The sequence below is a fragment of the Panthera tigris genome, chromosome A2 (genome assembly GCF_018350195.1).
Source record: "Panthera tigris isolate Pti1 chromosome A2, P.tigris_Pti1_mat1.1, whole genome shotgun sequence".
NCBI lineage: Eukaryota > Metazoa > Chordata > Mammalia > Carnivora > Felidae > Panthera > Panthera tigris.
In genome coordinates, this window is record NC_056661.1 from 51,190,060 (window position 1) to 51,209,955 (window position 19,896).

Genomic DNA, 19,896 nt, shown 5'->3' on the forward strand with positions numbered 1-19,896 from the left:
CCATCATACCCCTTTTGACCAAATAGAAGAACCACACAGGTTTTTGCCCCCAAATGTAGGTTTACCTACTATTCTCAAATCTAAGTCATGATTATTTTTCTGTGTTGTGTTGTATCTCTGACTGTCCATATTAAGACTTCTGTGTGTGGTACTTTCCACACCATGATCAGTAAAAGGACACTTCAGATTGTCTTAAATGATTCTAGGTGTTAAGTCCAGGTTGATGGAAAGGTTAGGTGCTCATTTAGTAGCCTGGCCCAAACTGAACTCCAGGAAACACACACGATGAGCACTGTATGCTGAACTAGTGTGCTGATTCTGAGAAGAGCCTGATAAAACGAACAACGGTTTTTCCTTTGACTACCTGCTGCCAAGGACATGTGCATTTATCATCAACATGAGGGGTCAGAAAGAGCTCACATGTTTTATCCACCCAACTTTGCTACAGGGAAAAAGATAAACTTTGTGTGGGTGGAGGCAAAATGAAATGTTCAGAGATGCCTCATGGGAATGAGGGTGACATCACTCAGTCATCAAGTACTGCTTGTATTCCAACACAACCTGCCCTTTTCGGTACATACTATACCACACCCCACTTATTCAGGGTCCAGCAAATTGTGGACTTTTTTTTAAAAACAGGTTTTCTTTTTAAGTTTATTTTGAGAGAGAGACAGTGCAAATGGGGTAGGACAGAGAGAGGCGCAGGGCTTGAACTCACAAACTAGGAGATTATGACTTGAGCCGAAATCAAGTCAGACGCTCAACTGACTGCGCCACTCAGGCTCCCCAATTGTGGACATTTTAATCTGTGGGCCTTTGCTGGTTCTATCCTGTCTGCTTGGAATGCGCTTCTACATTGCAGAACTCTTTTGAGACCGAGGTCAAAGGTTAGCTCCCCCTGTGGACCCCTGCTCCTTTAACATTGTGTTTAAGCAGCTATTTTAAATATCTTTAAAGGTCAGATTTTCTTAGCGTAGGTCTGTAGGTCACTATGACTAGGCTTTGGACTAGGTTCCTGGAGTTGTCTGGGAACTCTGTGCGTCTGTGCCTGTGTGCATTACTCTGGAGGGGGGAAGGTCAGAACCACCAATTTCTTATGTGTCTCTCCGATGAGTTCCTTGAGGGCAAGGGTCACATCTTTTTCATCTTTGACTCTTCAGCAATGATCCACAATGGACACTCATAACTGTGGCAGAAGGCTGTTAGTGACCCACAGAGGCAACATTTCACAGGCAGAGAAAAGAGGATGGTTTAATTGGTAGAGTCAAGAGTTGTTGGTTCTTGATTACAGTGTTCAACATGCAAATTACATTCGCCTCTTGGTACAGAAATGGCACCCTGCCACTTCCCTGGGACAGTTAATCCAGACAGAATGAATCCTAGGTCGCCCTTAACTACATGTCTGCCAGCAATTGCCCTTTCTCCCTTCTTACAGCGATATGCAAACTCTTACCCAGAATAACTGGGAAATGAGGTCTTTTGTTCAACTGAGTAGCCATATTCAGTACAGCACTGTGGATCTGTCAACGGATTTGATATGTTCTGAACTCCAGCTCAAGACCTCACATTATGTAACCTATCTTTGATGATCCCAAAGGCACTTGAGAATCCGGCAGTGTCTCAGTGTCGCCGATTTTCACCGGACAGTGTTAAAGAGATAGAAGGCTGGCTAAGTCTGTCCTAGCCCTGGGTATTCAATCTGCAAAGAGCTTATTTGAATCAGGTTTTGACATGTTTGCTGTCTATGTCACTCTGTAGGCTCAAAATGGAACAACACAGGGAGCTTTCACTTTGCTCATCCATAGCTCCTAAATTTTCAGTAATGAAAATGTATTATTTGTGTAAAGAAAGTTGTACAAATACTAACAAAAAATTGAAGGTAAAACACAGGGTGTTTGGATCCCAAGAAAACAAGCGCTCACTGTGGTCAGAAGTCAGGCTGATTGCACTTAATAACTAGGTATAATTGACAATGCTTTTTCCAAAGACTGAAGTTTCGCTAAGTTTTATATATTATTACTAGCTTGAGTATTCCCCCTTTGACTTTCATTACTAGAGTCATCAGAAGGAAAATGTAAAACATTTTAAAAACAGTTGTTTCTGGGCAAGTCATCCAGCATAGACTCCTCAAATCTCTAGTTTCAGACATACAGGGGAACCCGGCTCAGACAAGAACAATTCTTGCTGCACACCTGCCAGCTCATGCATCTTCCTTTTTATTCCGAGAGGCTCCAGCTCAAACCAAAGTTACAAAGTCAAGCACTACTCTGAGTTCCTGATACAGCAAATCCCTGCTTGGTCTTCAAAAAATAGAGGTCTGTAATTCCTTTTTGAACATGCCTTCGAAGTGGAGGTCTTTGGCCATGAGCTCCTCTTCGACATCATCTAGTGCCCACTGGTGATCCGTCAGCTCCAAAGCTTCCCACTCTGTCTGCAAAGGAAGAGGACACCAGGGCAGGGAGAGGAGGGCTGTTACTAAGAGCAGTGCTGACCTGGGAGCATCTATTCCGCCTAGCAGCTGGACTAAGCTATTTGCACGTATAAACTCATTTAATCCTATGAGGTAGATACTGCTAATTGCCCGGTCTGCCTCCATGCTCAATTTATAGGTGAAGAGAATAAGGCTAAAATAGGAAAACAAATTTGTCTAAGTGAGTAACCAATTACATTTTTTTTCCATTTTTAAAATTTACTTTATTTATTTATTTTGAGAGAGAGCAAGAGCGCAACTACTGCTTTACTTTCTGTATCTTTGGATTCATGTATTCAGGATAGAATATGTGGCCTTTTCTTACTGGTTTCTTTCACTTGGGATGTTTTCAAGGTTCCTTCCTGTTGTAGCAAGTATCAGTACTTCATTCCTTTTTAAGACTATATATTTCATTGAATACTTCCATTGTACATACACTGTACTATTATTCCCAAATGTTTCATTTTGTTCACGTGTTCATAAGATGATGGTACATGTGCATTGTTTCTACTCTTAAGAATATTCTTAGTGCTCTGAACTTTTCTTTCTTTCTTTTTTTTTTTTTTTTTTTAAAGATTTTATTTTAGGGGCACCTGGGTGGCTCAGTCAGTTAAGCGTCTGACTTTGGCTCAGGTCATGATTTCACCGTTTGTGGGTTCGAGCCCTACATCGGGCTCTGTGCTGGCAGCTCAGAGCCTGGAGTCTGCTTTGGATTCTGTGTCTCCCTCTCTCTGCTTCTCCCCCGACTGCACGGACTCTTTCTCTCTCAAAAATAAACATTAAAAAAAAAAGATTTTTTTGTTTTAATTTTATTCATTTTATTTTTTTAAGTTTATTTATTTAGAGAGTGAGTAAGCACATGATACAAGCAGGAGAGTGATAGAGAAGGAGAGAAAGAAGCCCAAGCAGGCTCTCTGTGGCCAATGCAGAGCCTGATGTGGGGCTCAATCCCACAACCCTAGGACCATGACCTGAGCCAAAATCAAGAGCTGGCTGCTCAACTGATTGAGTCACCCAGGTGCCCCTAAGACTTTACTTTTAAGTAATCTCTATACCCAACATGGGGCTTGGACCCACAACCTTGAGATCAAGAGTTGCATGCTCCACTAACTCCAGGTGCCCTTAGGAGTTTGTGTGGACATAGGTTTTCAATTGCCTTCGTTATTTACCTAAGTGTGAAATTGCTGGGTCATATGGTAGCTACGTATAACTTTTTTAGGAAAGGTTAAAACTGCTTTCCAAAGTGGCTGCACCATTCCCAGCAAGTAGGACAGTTCCAATTTCTCCACATCCTTGTCAATACCTGTTAGTGTCCATCTGTTTTTATTATAACCATGGAGTGAGTGTGAAGTAATATCTCCTTGTGGTTTTGATTTGCATTTCTCCAGTGGCTAACAATGTTGAGCATGCTTTCATGAGATTATTGGGTATTTATATAATTTCTTTGGAGAAATTCTTATTCAAAACTTTTGCCCCCTTTTAAACTGGGTTGTCTCTTTATTGTTGAGTTCTAAGAGTTCTTTATTCTGAATACTAGACCCTTATTAGAGATATGATTCGTAAACATTTTCTCTGATACTCTTTTCTTTCTCTTAATGGCGTCCTTTGAAGTACAAAAGTTTTCATTTTGACCCAGTTCCATTTACCTGCTTTTCCTTTTGTTGCTTGTGCTTTTAATGTTACATCTAAGAAGTCACTGCCTAATCCAGCATCACAAACATTTTACAACTACATTTTCTTCTAAGGGTTTTATGGTTTTAGCTCTTACATTTAGGTCTTTGACCATTCAAAGTTTTTCCTTTTTTTATTGTGGCAAGAAAGATATGTAACATAAAATTTGCCACTTCTAACCTTTGTAAGTATACAATTCAATGGCATTAATTACATCCATAATGTTGTGCAACCATCACCACTATGTATTTCCAAATTTTCCATCCCCTGAAACAGAAACTCTGTACCCATTAAGCAGTTAAGACTGTTCTCTCCCCCACGAAACTGTCTTGGCACCTCTGTCAAAAGTCAATTGATATTAAATGTAGGGGTTTATTTCTGACCTTTCAATTCTATTCCATTGATCTGTATGTCTATCCTTATGCCTGTCCCACAAAGTCTTGATTATTGTAGCTCTGAAGTAGGTTTTAAAATGAAGAAGTATGAGTCTTCCAACTTTGTTCATATTAAATGCTAGTTGGGCTATTCTGGGTCTCTTGCATTTCCATGTGTATTTCAGGATCAGCCTGTCAATTTCTGCAAGAAAGGCAGGTGGAATTTGGATAGGGATTGTGTTGAATTTGTAGATCAATTTTGGGAGTACTGCCATCTTGATAATATTAAGTCTTCTAATCCATGAACGTGGGTGTCTTTCCGTTCATTCAGGTCTTTAATTTCTTTCAGCAATGCTTTGTAATGTCACTATACAAATCTGTCTTTCTTCTGTTAAGTTTGTTCCTAAGTATTTTATCCTTTTTGAAACTATTGTAAATGGAACTGTTTTCTTAATTTCATTTTCAGATTCTTTATTACCAGTGTGTATAAATACAACTGTTTTTTTTAACTTTTTAATTAGAAGTTAAAAAAAATTTTTTTAAGTTTATTTATTTATTTTGAGAGAGACAGAGAGAGCACAAGTAGGGAAAGGTCAGAGAGAAACGGGGACAGAGGATCTAAAGCAGGCTCTGTGCTGACAGCAGAGAGCCTGATGTGGGGCCTGAACTCACAAACCATCAGGTCATAACCTGAGCTAAAGTCAGACACTTAACTGACTGAGCCACCCAGGGGCCCCTTAATACAACTGAATTTTTGCATATTTATTTTGCATCTTCTAAAACCTTGTTGGACTTGTTTGTTACCTCTAATAGTTTACCTTGGGGGCTCCTTACAATAGTCTGTATAAAAGACAATGTTATCTGCAAATGGAGGTAGTTTTCTTCTTTCTTTAAAAAAAATTTTTTTTTAATGTTTATTCATTTTTGAGAGAGACAGACGTGAGCAGGGGAGGGTCAGAGAGACAGGAAGACACAGAATCTGAAGCAGGGTCCAGGCTCTGAGCTGTTAGCACAGAGCCCAATATGGGGCCTGAACTCATGAACCGTGAGGTCATGACCTGAGCCGAAATTGGATGCTCAACCGATTGAGCCACCCAGGTGCCCCTCTTCTTCCTTTGTACCGTGGATGTCTTTTATTTCTTTTTCTTGCCTAACTGCCCTGGCTAGATCATCCAGCACAATGTTGAAGAGAAGTGGCAGGAGTGGATGTACCTATCTTGTCCCTAATTGTTGAGGAAAAGCTGTTAGTGTTTCACCAGAGTTAGCTGTGGGTTTTTCATTAGATGCCTTTCATAGAGATGAGCAAGTTCTCTTCTATTTCTAGTTTGTTTGTTTGTTTGTTTTTTAAATTTATTTATGTTGAGAGAGAGAGCCCAAGCAGGGGAGGGGCAGAGAGAGAGGGAAAGAAAGACAGAATCCCAAGCAGGCTCCACACTGCCTGCTGTAGGGCTCAATTCCACGAACTGTTGAGATCATGACCTGAGCTGAAATCAAGAGTTGGACGCTTAACTAACTGAGCCCCCCATTTCTAGTATTTATCATGAAAAATTAGTGATGTTTTTCTGTACAAAAATTATACTGGATATATACACTGGATATATTCCAGAGTCATTTCATGAGAAGGCTCTAAGTATCGATTTTTTTTAAATGAAATTTGTATCTGATGTCCACAGGGTCCAAACAGTTCAAAATATTCTAAAAGTTTACCTGCTGCCTCTGAAAGGACTGTTTTTACAGCTTCATTTACAGTGTGGGTTAAATTTGTGTGAACATTTAAAAACTAGTAAAAGTACCAAGAATCTCCAATTCGCTTAACAGCTGACTGTCTCAGGAACAAGAAACATGTAAACTTTTAAAATACATTTTTTTGCTAAATTTAAATTTAAATTTAAATGATGGAACCACACATACTACACTCACTTCAGGGAACTTATCTTTAAAGTAACTGTCTGGTAATGCCTTTCAGAGCTTCAGTGAAGCTAGAAGGAGATGTAAGTGTACCTTGAAAGCTTTGTTGGTGTCTGCAGGCATGGCCATGGCTGCTCCAGTCATCTGCTCCTGCATCATCCGTGATTGGTCAGCGGCTGCAGGGTAAGATACACCTACATGAGTGCCAGGGTTCAGCAAGCACCCAGCACCCTCAGGGAAGAACGGCCCTTACACAATACTTGCAGTTGCTCAGTGGTGTGTTACAGAACCACAACTGGCCCTGCCACACACTGGCTATGTGTCCTAGGGAAAGTCACTTACCTCTCCTGAAAAATGGGCAGGGGAATAACAGAAGATAACCAAAGGAAGTGCTAAACTTTCTTTCAAATTTAAACAATAACAACATCTATCAGTTATTGAGCAACTACTTCATGTCAGGAGTGCTTTACATAGTCTACCTCATCTCCTAACAACCTACCCTGAAATTACTTATTAAGGTCTCTAAGGTACAAACAGGCAGAGGATTAGAGTGGTTAAGTAACTTGCCCGAGGTCCCAGCCATTAAACAGGAGAGCCAGGATTGGTGTTGGCAAGAACGCAGGTCAATGAACCAACTGGCCAAACCAGGCCTTCTTTCAGCTTCAGCTTACAGGCTTGCATCACTGGTCCTGGATTCCTCACATGAGGGTATCAGACTTCAGGGAACTAAATATTGTCCCTGTGATTGCCACAGAGTTCAGATCTTCAGGTGACCCTGGATTTTTTTTTTTTTTTTAAGATTTTATTTTTGAGTCATCTTTATACCCAACGTGGGTCTTGAACTTAACAACGCTGAGATCAAGAGTCACATGCTCCACCGCCTGAGCTCCCCAGGCACCCTGACCCTGGAATTTTTAAGACTCTTGTAGGATACCTTAGAAACTTAAGAATAAGTTTAAGGAGTGAAGCATTGTACTGAACTATGTCAACAAATAGCACAAACTATGTGAGCCTTCTGGCCCTGGCGTGAATGATTCGTCTATCAAAATATTTGCTTATTAAACACAACGTATTTCTTACCATTATCTTGGCCCAGAATCAGAGAGTAAATGCTCCGAAGCCCAAAGACATTGAGGAAGTACCAAGATGCAGAACTCACCCTAGAGAGCAAAAGTGAAACAACGTAGGGAGTTATTTTAGCATTAACATAGTTCACACTTTTCTATCACCCAAAGAGTATACAAAGAAATCAGAGAATGTAAAGAAATCATTCGGGGTAGGTAACAGTTGGCATAATCCACCCCTGGCATTTTGAGTGGAGTTTCAATGAGAAAAACCAAAAACCTATTCCAGTGAAGTGTGCAAATTACAAATCTTGTTCTTTAGGCAACACCACTTTTAGATTTTGGTTTGTGTTTTTATAAAGGAAAGAAAGTTCTTACCAGGATGCATCTAATGTGAGTAGTTCAATTCCTTGCTGTAGCATAGGTTTAAAACGGAGGGTCAGTGGAAATGGGACTTTGGCTGCAGAAAAGAGAGAAAAAGTTCACAATCCCTCCTTGCTTTAAGAATAGTTTAAGTGTGGATGCATGTAATCTTTCCCTGATGAGGTGGGAACTCTGTACCATACACAGTTTGGAAAATGATTTCTACCAGGAAATTTGTGTCAATTTCTGAAAAAATAACTGTCAGATGTCACTCTGTTATAGTTCCTTGAACACCAGCTTCTCCAATGCTTGCGAAGCAGGGACTCTGAGCTATGACCTACAATCAGAAAAGAAACTTGCACTAATCTGTTAAACCCAAATTGGAACATGTACACATAGAGAACTATGTTACTAAGAAACAAAATTGATTCAAAAAAATTATAAACAAAGACAAACAACTCACCCCAACACCTAGAAAATAAAGTCAAAACATGCTTCCCTTCATCCTACTTAACTAGAATTAATTTTGGATACAAATGAGCAAGCCATTTGTTTAAATTCCTATTTGAAAAAGCATCCATATCATGAACTTACCATGAGTTTGGAATAAGAGACAAAAAATCACAGGATATTAAATTTTTTTATTCAAAGAATGTGATTAGTTTCCAATAGAGAATATGGGACCCATTATATTAGTGTCTCAACAGCACTGGGATTTCTCTGAACAAGGACATGGGAAAGGATCATAGATGAAGTAAACCTGAAGTATTCTGGGTCTATAACTTACTTGTGACAAAGCCTGAGAATGTCATGTTGATCCATCCACCAATAAGAATCATAGGGAGAACATTTGTTACATTGCCTTTCATCATGTCTGTGAGCATAGTGGGATCTATAACAAAAACAAGAGACCACTACATTTTATGACTGTCGACAAAGACTTCTTCCTGATTTTGTGTAAATCTTATTTTTTTAAATGTTTATTTATTTAAGTAATCTCTACACCCACCGTGGGGCACAAACTCATGACCCTGAGATCAAGAGTCACAGGCTCCTCTGACTGAGCCAGCAGGTGCCCCTTAATTTATTTGATAATTAAAGTAATACACAAGTTCAATGTAAAAAATTCAAATGACATGGAAACATAAGATTTAGACAGTTTCTCTAAGCCCACTCTCTAAACACTTTTAACTGTCTGTTGCATATCTTTCCATCTTTATACATACATATATAAAATATGCACATATATGTACATACACAATAGTTTCTCTCTATATATACACAGTTAAAGGATACTATGCTTAAATTCTACTCCTTAATTTTGAAAAGATAAATATATTGTGACTGGTATAATGTCCCTCTCTTACTGTTTTCAGTGTCTTCATAGGAGTCTACTGTGTGTGGTCACACTACTTTTGGGTGGATCTATAGGTTATTTCTAATTTTTTTTCTTTTTTACAATAAACACTGTTGCCAACAACTACCTAGTACATAAATCTGCATGTTTATGTAAGTGTTTCTGTAAGAGAAACTCTTAGAAGAATTTCTAGGTCAAGGGGTTTGAACATTTAAAATTGACAGATACTGTCAGACTGTCTTTCAACAATAGTGAGAGGGCCTGACTTCCCATGACCTTGACAGTATCAGCTTTGTCAAGCTTTCGATCTTTGCCAGTTTAACAGTCTAAAAAGGACGTCTTGTTCTAATTTTCATCCTGTGGATTTTAGCGAAGTCAAGTATCTTTTCACACACGTAAAGGTCTTGTTTCTTATGGGTTTTCTAAAAGATTTATTAAAATCAATTCCAGTACCTTCTGTCTGGGTTTCTTACCTAGAGAAATGGGTATTAAAATGCGAGAACAGCCAATACAGAATAATAAATTATTCTGTTTTACTTTAAAAGTGCTACATTTTTTCCCATGACTGGGATGAGTGGAAGAAATCTGTGAGAGCAAAAACTGTAGGGTGGGCCAAGCAATCATGTCTGACAAAGAAATGGCTGGGCTGGGGGAGTGGTAAGAGCTCCTCCTCATTCAGGCAGAAGCCGGGTGGCCATCTGTCAGCAACAGGATCCAGGCACTGGGTGGGAGCTGGGACTGGGATGCTTTTCCGACTCTGCTCCGCAGAGCCCTGGGTCCTGGGGAACAGCAAAGGGAAGAAGACACAGGGACGGTGGCTCTAGCCTCCTCACCCCCAGACGAGAGCTCTTTTTAAAAAATCCACTTTATACACTGGGGTTCCCAGAAGATTTATTTGAAAAAGAGAACTCCACTTGCATAGGTTCCCCATACTAGATATCTCTAAGGTCCCTTAGATTACTATCTTACACAATTTAACATTTCAATAAATCAGCATCCTCCCTCCCCTCCCCCCAACTCATGTCAAGTATCTTCCTTAAAGATGACAGAAGGAATCAACATACCAGTCATAGGAGAAGGAGGCACTACCTTCCTTTTAGTTTTTTTGAAAAATCCATCCTCTGGGTTGTTGAAGTAATATTTTCGTGTCAAGAAAGACTAGTAGAAAAGAGAGCTTTTTAAGTTTTAAAACTGTGACATAGCAAACTGTCAAATTATTCCCCAGAGGTTGAGTCAGAAGGCCTTTGGAATAGGCTGTTGCACTCAGAGCTGGCAGCCAACCTGACACTTTAGCTGAGTCACATTTAAAAACAATTTCCTAAGAAGGGTGAGGTCACAATGACAGTAGACACCACCAGACCACAGCTTAATTACAGATTTGCCAGACTTCAGCTTTCCCCAAAGAGTCCCCTTATAAAACATTCAGATATCTACTGCCTTCAACAGTGAATTGGGGAGCTTTTAATAAAAGATAAATGAGTACCTGTTTGGGAATGTATTTTCCATTTTCCCTGAGGACTCTGCTTCGAATTAGGACTTGACTGAAAAATACAACCAAGACAATGAGATTTTTAAAACCGAAACACTAGAAGAAAACGAGAGAATAAAAGTAGACCTATTTAAACACAAGAGAAGGCCTATTTGGCAACAGTCCTGTGGGGACACTTGTCAAGATACGAGTGTCCTTAAAACCAATATAACATATTTAACCCAACAATTAGGTTTTCAAAGAAGCATTTTTCAGAAGTCACAGTGTTCATGACTAAAGATTTCTTAGGAAGACACATTTGGAACATCACACTCTGCTCTTTCTTCCTTTATAATAAGCTAAGAAGGAACTTTCTCTGAGTGAAAAAGAGTAACAGTTGGATGCTCCTCAGAAGATGTGAGGGCAGGAGGAGGGAGGAAGGGTGAAGATAAAAGAACAAACTTTTTAAACCCTACAGAGACATGACTACAGGATTTGACAGGGTTGCTATCTGACAGACAACAAATAGAAGAAATTCCATCACGATTCAGACTGCTAGTAAACTCTCAATAAACGTTTCCTGAATTAGTACATCATTTGGTGATTTCTGAATATAAAATCATTAAAGATAATAGAATAATAGACAGTGATACAAGTGGGTGGTGCTAAGATACACATACCATACAGAACAGAGATCAAAATACTAATGTTGGCTAGGTTTTCAAAAGTTGTTTTATTGGGGGGAAAAAACCTCAAGTTAATGGAAATCCTTCTTGAAAAGTGAAAAAAAAGCAGACAGAAATGAACAAAATGAAAACTGTGTGCCTAGTTTTCTCTCTCCTCCTTAGGTGTTTTGTTTGTTTGTTTTGTTTTGTTTTGTGCAAAAAAGGTGATTTTGTTAAAGCACAGGATAGGACCAGTGGGCAGAAAAGACCTGCTCTCTCTCCTCCTTAGTATAAACCACCTGCTCTAATCGGTCAGTCAGTCCCCTTAGGGTCCCCTTGTCACCATACGCATATTCTAGCTTCTCCATCTGCTGGGAATGCTCTAGTGCCACTCTCATTCAGGAGTTCTACCCCATCATATGTTAACACCTTCTTCAAGCCCCACCTTCTCCATGAAACTGCCTGGTGCCCTCATGGAATTCTCTCTGGTCTTCCTCCTCTTGACTTCATTGGCTCTATACCCAGGCCTACAGAGGTGACATGTAATATGTTCTGTCCCTGGGAGCTAATCTAAAGTTACTCCAAGTGTGGCCTACGTACCAATGCTGGTCTGTGACGAGGTTAAGTGCAGACATTGAGAGTAAGTGTTTAGAAACTTTTATAGGGGCGCCTGGGTGGCTCAGTTGGTTGAGCATTTGACTCTTGATTCCGGCTTGGGTCATGATCCCAGGGTTGTGGGATTGAATCCCATGTTGGGCTCTGTGCTGAGTGTGGAACCTGCATGGGATTCTCTCTCTGTCTCCCTCTGTCCTTCTCCCCCGCTTGTGCACCTGTGTGCTCTCTAAAATAAAAAAAGAAAAAACTCAAAACCAAAACAACATATTAAAAAAAACCTTTACATTAATTTGTTATTCCACAACATCCAAATATATACTAAAATATCTTACAAAAGCACCAGTCTATGATCGATTGGAAATCAAAAAATCAAAAAACTGGACCTTCACTGATGTTTAGGCAGCACTGAGTCTAGAGTAACAGTAAAAATTTAAGCTCTGGGGGCGCCTGGATGGCTCAGTTGGTTGAGCATCTGACTTCAACTCAGGTCATGATCTCGCAGTGCAGTGTTTCGAGCTATGCGTCGGGTTCTGTGCTGACAGCTGGGAGCCTGGAGCCTGCTTTGGATTCTGTGTCTCCCTCTCTCTCTGTCCCTCCCCTGCTCATGTGTGCGCCCGTGCGTGTGCACTCTCTCTCAAAAATAAATAAACATTAAAAAAAATTTAAGCTCTGGAGTTGGACAGATGGGTTCACATCCTGGCTCTGCCACTTATTAGCTATGTGACCTTGGGTGAGTCATTTAAATTCCCCATGTCTCCTTTCATATTCTGTACAACAACAGATTTATTCTTAGACAAATACTTTTTGAGCTTCTGAATGCCATGTACCATATTAAGTGCATGAACAACAGTGATCAAAAAGCAAATACCTCATAAAGGTTAAAGTCTAGTGGGAGAGAAAGACATTGATTAAATAACCATAAGAATAAATGTGAAATTCTCCTGTTATGTCCTAGGAAGGAGAGATGGATATGATGGGAGTGTATAATACAGGGATTTGATCAAGTCTAGGAAGTCAGGGTCTGGAAAAAAGCTTTGATGAGGATGTATGACTAAGTTGGAATCTTAAGGATGATTAGAGATTACCTTGGCAAAGTGCTGGAGGGAACGGCATGGACAAAAGCCCTGAGGCAGGCATAAGCACTATGTCTTTGAGGACCTGAGAAAAGGCCACATGGCTAGAAGAAAGAGAACTACAGAAAACATGGTGAAAATGAGACTTGAGAGATACACAAGAGCCACACTATACATAAGGCCACATGGGTCCCACTGTATTTTTTTAATTGTGGCAAAAAATACATAATATAAAATTTACCAATGTAATCATATTTAAACACAAAGTTCAGTAGTACATATACATATATAAACACAATGGAATATTATCAGCCACAAGAAAGGAGATCCCGCCATCTGCAACAACATGGTTGAAACTTGAGGGCATTATGCTAAGTGAAATTAGCCAGACAGAGAAAGACAAACACTGTATGACCTCACTTTTATATGGAATAAAAAAAAAAAAAAAGTCAAAAAGAAAATAGAATGGTGGTTACTGGGGGCTGAGGGAGATGGACAGATGCTGGCCAAAAGGTACAGTTAGAAGATGAGTAAGCTCTGGGGATTTAACATACAGTATGGTGACTAGAGTTCATAAAACTGTGTAATGTACTTGAAATTTACTAAAAGAGTAGACCTTAAGCATTCTCAACATCAATTAAAAAAAAAGTATGTGAGGTCATATATATGTTAATTAACTGGATTATGGTAATCAATTCAGAAAGTATATGTATGTCAAATTGTCATATTCTACATTTCACATAGCTGTAAAAAAACCCTGAAATTATGACATGCTACAATACAGATGAACCTTGAAAATGCTGTGCTAAGTAAAATAAGATGGGCACAGGGGGACAAATATTGTATGATTCCACTTACATAAGGTATCTAGAGTAGTCAAACTCATAAAGACAGAAAGAATGCTGGTTGCAGAAAGTGGGTGGAGACGGGATGGAAAGTTATTACTTAGTATGTTCAGAGTTTGTTTGGGATGATGAAAATACTGTGGAAGCAGATGACGGATGATGGCACAACAGTGAAAATGTACTTAATGCCACTAAATTGTATACTTAAAAATAGTTAAAATGGTAAACTTTATGTTATGTATATTTTACCACAATTTAAAAAAAAGAGTGGGTACATGTCTGGCTCAGTTTGTGGAGCATGTAATTCTTTTTTTTTTTTTTTTAATTTTTTTTGAATGTTTGTTTATTTTTGAAGGAAAGAAAGACAGAGTGTGAGCAGGAGGAGGGTCAGAGAGAGGGAGACACAGAATCTGAAATGGGTTCCAGGGTCCGAGCTGTCAATGCAGAGCCTGACGACGTGGGGCTCAAATTCACAAACTGTGAGATCATGACCTGAGCCAAAGTATGTCGCCTAACCGATTGAGCCACGCAGGCGCCCCATGTGGAGCATGTAATTCCTTATCTCAGGGTTGTGAGTTCGAGCCCCATGTTGCGTGTGGAGTACTTAAAAAAAAAAAAAAAAGGAGAAATACTGAGGATTTTAAACTGAGTTCTTCATACATGTTATTTTGTTTAAAGTGATTACCACTGTATTTGGCATATCCTAAGCACCAGGTTAATGGTATTTGTTATTTTTCTTTTGCATGTTTTATCACTTGGACTGAAACTCCCTGACAGTAGGGTCTTGACCTTGTCTTATCTTATACCCCACAGCATATGGTACAGCACAGGGCACATAACAGGTCCTCAATAAAAACTTGTTCAGCATAGATAATTCAGAACTTCTGCAGATACTGTGATCAAAGAAACTCAGGTACATCTCCTATACTTACACTGCTGAGCAATTTCGTAGAATTGGGGTTAAAACCATGACCCTGAAGCATTTCAACCCTAAATCAAGGTAAACTTAAATTATCTTGTATATTCTAAACACTCACTTTCTCTGAGGTCTGCAAATGCTACAAGACATTTTTAATTTTACATTTTTGCTGGTTTTTTTTAAGTATTTACTTTTGAGACAGAGATGGACAGGGGGGAGGGGCAGAGAGAGAGGGAGACAGAATCTAAAGCAGGCTCCAGGCTGTCAGCACAGAGCTGGACACGGGGCTTGAACTCACGAACCTGTGAGATCATGACCTGAGCCAAGGTCCGACGCTTAACCTCTGAGCCACCCAGGCGCCCCCATTTTTACTACTATTGAAAAATAAGTTCTCATACTGGTTATAAAGACAAAGTGGCTCTCTTGCATTGCTAATTTGCAATTGAAACACTTTTTTTTTTTTTTATTTTTTTTTTTTTTTAACGTTTATTTATTTTTGAGACAGAGAGGCAGAGCATGAACAGGGGAGGGGCAGAGAGAGAGGGAGACACAGAATCTGAAACAGGCTCCAGGCTCCGAGCTGTCAGCCCAGAGCCCGACGCGGGGCTTGAACTCACGGACCGTGAGATCATGACCTGAGCCGAAGTCGGACGCTTAACCGACCGAGCCACCCAGGTGCCCCGAAACACTTTTCTTAAAAGGAAGCTTTAGTTTTTAAAGTTGGTATTTCTCAAACTGGGGTTTAATCATATATTAAAGACCTGAGTTTTTTTTTTTTTTTCCTTTCCTAAGAGTCAGTATATTCTTTGAGCTTGAGCACCATTTTTTACATACATTCTATTCCTAACTATGTTCTAATATATTTTATCTATATATCTTTCCATTTTGGTTTAATATATTTTAGAAAAATTTTAGTAAGTTTTGAGGCACTAGAAGCTTAATAACTTATGAAACCAAATGTCCCATTTTGTGACCATTCAGTCTAACAGACACTTATACTGTATTTATCTATTATATTTTAATGTTTATTTATTTTTGAGAGAGACAGACACAGCACAAGAGGGGGAGGGGCACAGAGAGAGGGAGACACAGAATCTGAAGCAGTCTCCAGGCTTTGGCCTGTCAGACAGAGCCTAATGCAGAGGTTGAACTGAGAGATCATGACCTGAGCTGAAGTAGGATGCTTAAGTGACTGAGCCACAGAGGCGCCCCAACTTATACTGAGTTAGAGGAGTGTTTTACAACCAGAAAACACTTTGCCTTGGTTTTTGGCAGGTTTAGAACCAAGTGCTCAGCATTCTATCCGAGTTCAAAGGATAACTTGGTGGGGTACTGTCACACCATGTCAGAACTAGCATGGTCTAGATACCTCACATAAAGGAAGGAATAATTATGACCAGAGATGTTTGAGTTTTCTCCAAGACAGTGGTCCTGCATGGGGATGGTACTGTCCTGTAGGTGGCCTTCTGGAAATCTGTCAAACTTTTTTTTTTTTAATGTTTAAAAAAATTTTTTTTAATGTTTATTTATTTTTGACAGAGAGAGAGAAGAGAGAGAGACAGAGCATGAGTGGGGGGGGTGGGGTGGGGGGGGTGGGCAGAGAGAGAGAGTGAGACACAGAATCCGAAGCAGGCTCCAGGCTCTGAGCTGTCAGCACAGAGGCCGACACAGGGCTCAAACTCACAGACCGCGAGATCATGACCTGAGCTGAAGTGGGACGCTCAACCAACTGAGCCACCCAGGCACCCCTAATGTTTTTATTTATTTTTGAAGGAGAGAGAGACAGAGCATGAGCGGGGGAGGAGCAGAGAGAGAGGGAGACATAGAATTTGAAGCAGAATCCAGGCTCTAAGCTGTCAGCACAGAGCCCGATGTGGGGCTCAAACTCACGAACTGTGAGATCATGACCTGAGCCGAAGTTGGACGCTTAACCGACTGAGCCACCCAGGCGCCCCTGTTGAACTTCTTTGATTGTCAAAATGATGGGGCAGAGAAGAAAGAACATGTAACTGTCATTTATTTGTTAGAGGAAAGGGATGCTAAGTATTCCTCAACGCTGGAGACAGTTGTGCGATTCAAAGAACTGTCTCGTATCTTATACTATTTTGAATATCTCATCGAATTGCTTTTAATTATCTGAGCCTCAAACCTAATTCCATTTTTTTTTCTTTTTTTTGGACAGGGGAAGGAGCAAGTGATTTTTTATATATATTCAATTTCCAGGTATGCAACTACCAAGTATATATAGGGAAAATTGCACTTTGTTTTGTTCAGAACTTTATCAAGAGTAGTTCAACATTTAGTAAAATCACATCCAAAACACTCCCTTGTGTAGTATCTAAGTAGCTAACACACTGTATCAGCCTACAGTTGAACCTGTTCCACTTAAGGTGATTTTACAGTGAGGCGCATGCTGTGACTTTTGCATTACGCTTTTTAGGATCATTGTGAACAAGCACTTATGAAATAAAAATTAAATTAGTTTTTATTGTTCCTTAGTGTTACAACTAGAGCATTATGTCATTTTTGTTAGTGAAGCATAGTCGACACACAGTGTCACATTAGTTTCAGGTGTACAAAACAGTGATTTGACAACTCTGTACATTGTGCTACGCTCAAATGTGCAGCTACCATAGGCCACCATACACCGCTATTACAATACCATTGACTATGCTGTATCTTTCATCCTTGTAACTTATTCTTTCCATAACTGGAAGCCTGTACTTCCCATTCCCCTTCACTCATGTTACCCATCCCCCATTTCCCTTCTCTCTGGCAACCATCAGTTTGTTCTCTGTATTTATGGGTATTTCTGTTTTTGTTTGTTCATTTGTTTTGTTTTTTAGATTCCACATATAAAGGAAATCATTTGGTAATTGTCTTTGTCTGACTTATTTCACTTAGCATATAATACCCTTTCGGTCCATCCTTGTAGTCACAAACATTAGGTTGTTTTTTAACAAAACATTTTTTTCTATAGATTGCATGAACTGTGAATTTCATCTTGGGCTAGAAAAAGGGGCTGTCGGTGTGCTATCATTCAAAACATCATTCTGAAATCACATAGTGAACCAAGAGCAGAAAACTGGCAGAGAAGCTATGACAGCAGGAATTGTGGTTGAGAATTCAACTTAGAGAGTGAGACTGATTGGACTTCAAATACAGGCACAATATTCTGGTTATTTTGGAAAGGCTAATTAACTTCTCTGGCTTTCTTTTCTTCAACTGTAAAATTGGGTTCAGAATTATCTAAGTTGAGGTTATTGTGAGGATAAAATGAGAACAATTAAGGGGCGCCTGGGTGTTTCTGTGGGTTAAGCATCCAACTTTAGCTCAGATTATGATCTCACGGTTTGTGGGTTCAAGCCCCACATCAGGCTTTGCACTGACAGTGCAGAGCTTGCTTGGGATTCTCTCTCTCCCTGTCTCTCAAAATATATAAACTTAAAAAAAAAAAGAACAATTTATTGGTGTCAATAATAAACGTCATATTGCATCTTTCTATAGCCATCCTTTCTTTGGTGAACTAACTTCAGGTTATCTCTAGGAGATCGGTTCTCATCAGTTCTGAAACTGATGCCACAGGAAAATAATTGAAGTGGCTGCTGTGGTGTAGTGGAAAGAACTCCAGATTTGGGAACCAGAAAATGTGGCCTCAAGTCATGAATGTCACCCTTTGTGACCATGAAACCTCTTAAGCCTCTGTCTCTGTAAAACGGGACAGCAGCATCTATCTCATAGAGTTGCTCTGAATTTTAAATAAGTTAATAAATGCAAGTGCTTAGCATGGGTAGAAATGTTGGTTTGTTATTATTCTCAGCATATTGGGAAGTACAACTGAAAATGATAAAGCAGTGCTTCCCAAACTTCAGTCACTCTCATTCCATGGTTATGATTTTTGTCTTATTTAGCACTTCTACTCTTAAAAAGTTAGTGTTTTTTACGTGTCAACTTTTTCTACTTACATGTTTTAAAATAAATATCGAAATTGCCAACCAATGGAAAAACAGTATTAGTTGCCACAAATAGAACTTTTAACATAAATACAATGAAAACAAAATTTAATAAATTTTAGCAAGATACCACTGCCTGTGGAAAGTTCTGAGGCTTGCTCTTTCTTAAGGGAGATTAATAAGTGTTACGGAAGTGTTAAAGAAACAGCAACATTTACCTGGGAAGGTCTCTGAAAATAATCACAACGATTGGCTGGAAAATGTTTTTTATTTTAATATGGAGGGGGCACACGTCTAGATTCCTAAAATCATCTCAAATTACCTCTCCCCACAGATAAATACTGTAATGAAGCACATGAGTAACAAGTTGCCTCTATTCTTGGAAGGGAAATGATAATTACAATCCCTCACATCTCTATGGCAGTTTTACATTTGCACAGCACTTGGTTACTTAATCTTAGCTGACCACCACAGTAGTTTGGTAAAACGGGTAGTATAAACACACCCACCTCCTATATAGTTCATTGATAAGAGGGTTAGCGACTGGCCTAACAACATTAACAGCAACAATTTTTTTGAGCACTTAATACGCCCCAAGCCCCGTACTAAAGGCTTTGTAGCCTTCATATAAAAGTTAATCCCCACGCCTGCTCTATGAGGCATGTCCCGTTATCCTCATTTTACAGATGACGAAAGTGAAACACAGAAGCAACACAGCCAAGGTCACCCAGCCAGGGGGAGCGCGATGTGAACCCGGACAAACTGATAAAACCCCTGTACTTTCTTGCCCAAGGTCACGGGGGAGTGAGGCCGCCGGAGAGGGAAGGCGCTGACCTGTCGGAGACTTGTTCCTGGGTGAGCTTCTTGTCACTCTGCAGCAGGATGGACACGTAGTGGCGGATCATGCCCACAAAGAAGGTGATAATAACGATGGGCAGGACCACCCAAAGGCGGATGTTGGAGTCGAGCAGCAGCTCTGGCCCCGCCATCTCACAGAGAGCCTGCTCCCACCAGGTGTAGCCGAGTTTCTTTTCCCCGAGGCACGGAGCTCCCTCTTTGATTTCGCCTCCCGGCCTTCTCCCGCCTCTCAGCTTGGCTGGCCCCAAACCCTACTCCGGCCTCGGCCCTTGCGCACTGCCCCAGCCCGGCCG

At 40.0% G+C, this 19,896-nt stretch overlaps 1 protein-coding gene across 2 annotated transcripts; it reads right to left on the reverse strand.

Moving 5' to 3' along the window:
* Nucleotides 1-2,200: 2,200 nt before the first annotated feature.
* On the reverse strand, nucleotides 2,201-19,867 carry EMC3 (ER membrane protein complex subunit 3). Of its 2 annotated transcripts, XM_007075476.3 has the most exons (8): nucleotides 19,580-19,867; nucleotides 10,691-10,748; nucleotides 10,272-10,365; nucleotides 8,638-8,742; nucleotides 7,866-7,947; nucleotides 7,504-7,583; nucleotides 6,517-6,599; nucleotides 2,201-2,431 (listed from the first exon to the last, which is right to left on the reverse strand). In XM_007075476.3, the coding sequence occupies exons 1-8, from the start codon at nucleotides 19,732-19,734 to the stop codon at nucleotides 2,303-2,305; spliced, it is 786 nt and encodes a 261-aa protein (XP_007075538.1). In that variant the 5' UTR covers nucleotides 19,735-19,867; the 3' UTR covers nucleotides 2,201-2,302. The 2 variants fall into 2 exon arrangements, with proteins under 2 accessions (XP_007075538.1, XP_042835435.1); XM_042979501.1 differs by lacking the exons at nucleotides 10,691-10,748; nucleotides 19,580-19,867 and adding an exon at nucleotides 9,681-9,986 and having other exon boundaries at nucleotides 10,272-10,503.
* Between the last annotated feature and the right edge of the window lie 29 nt (nucleotides 19,868-19,896).

Coding starts and splice junctions, on each gene's coding strand:
- EMC3 (XM_007075476.3), bottom strand. CDS start 19,734: ATGGCGGGGCCAGAGCTGCTGCTCGACTCCAACATCCGCCTTTGGGTG. Junction 10,366..10,690: donor GAAAATACATTCCCAAACAG/GTACTCATTTAT, acceptor CTTTTCTACTAG/TCTTTCTTGACACGAAAATA. Junction 7,584..7,865: donor CTCACATTAGATGCATCCTG/GTAAGAACTTTC, acceptor TTTGCTCTCTAG/GGTGAGTTCTGCATCTTGGT.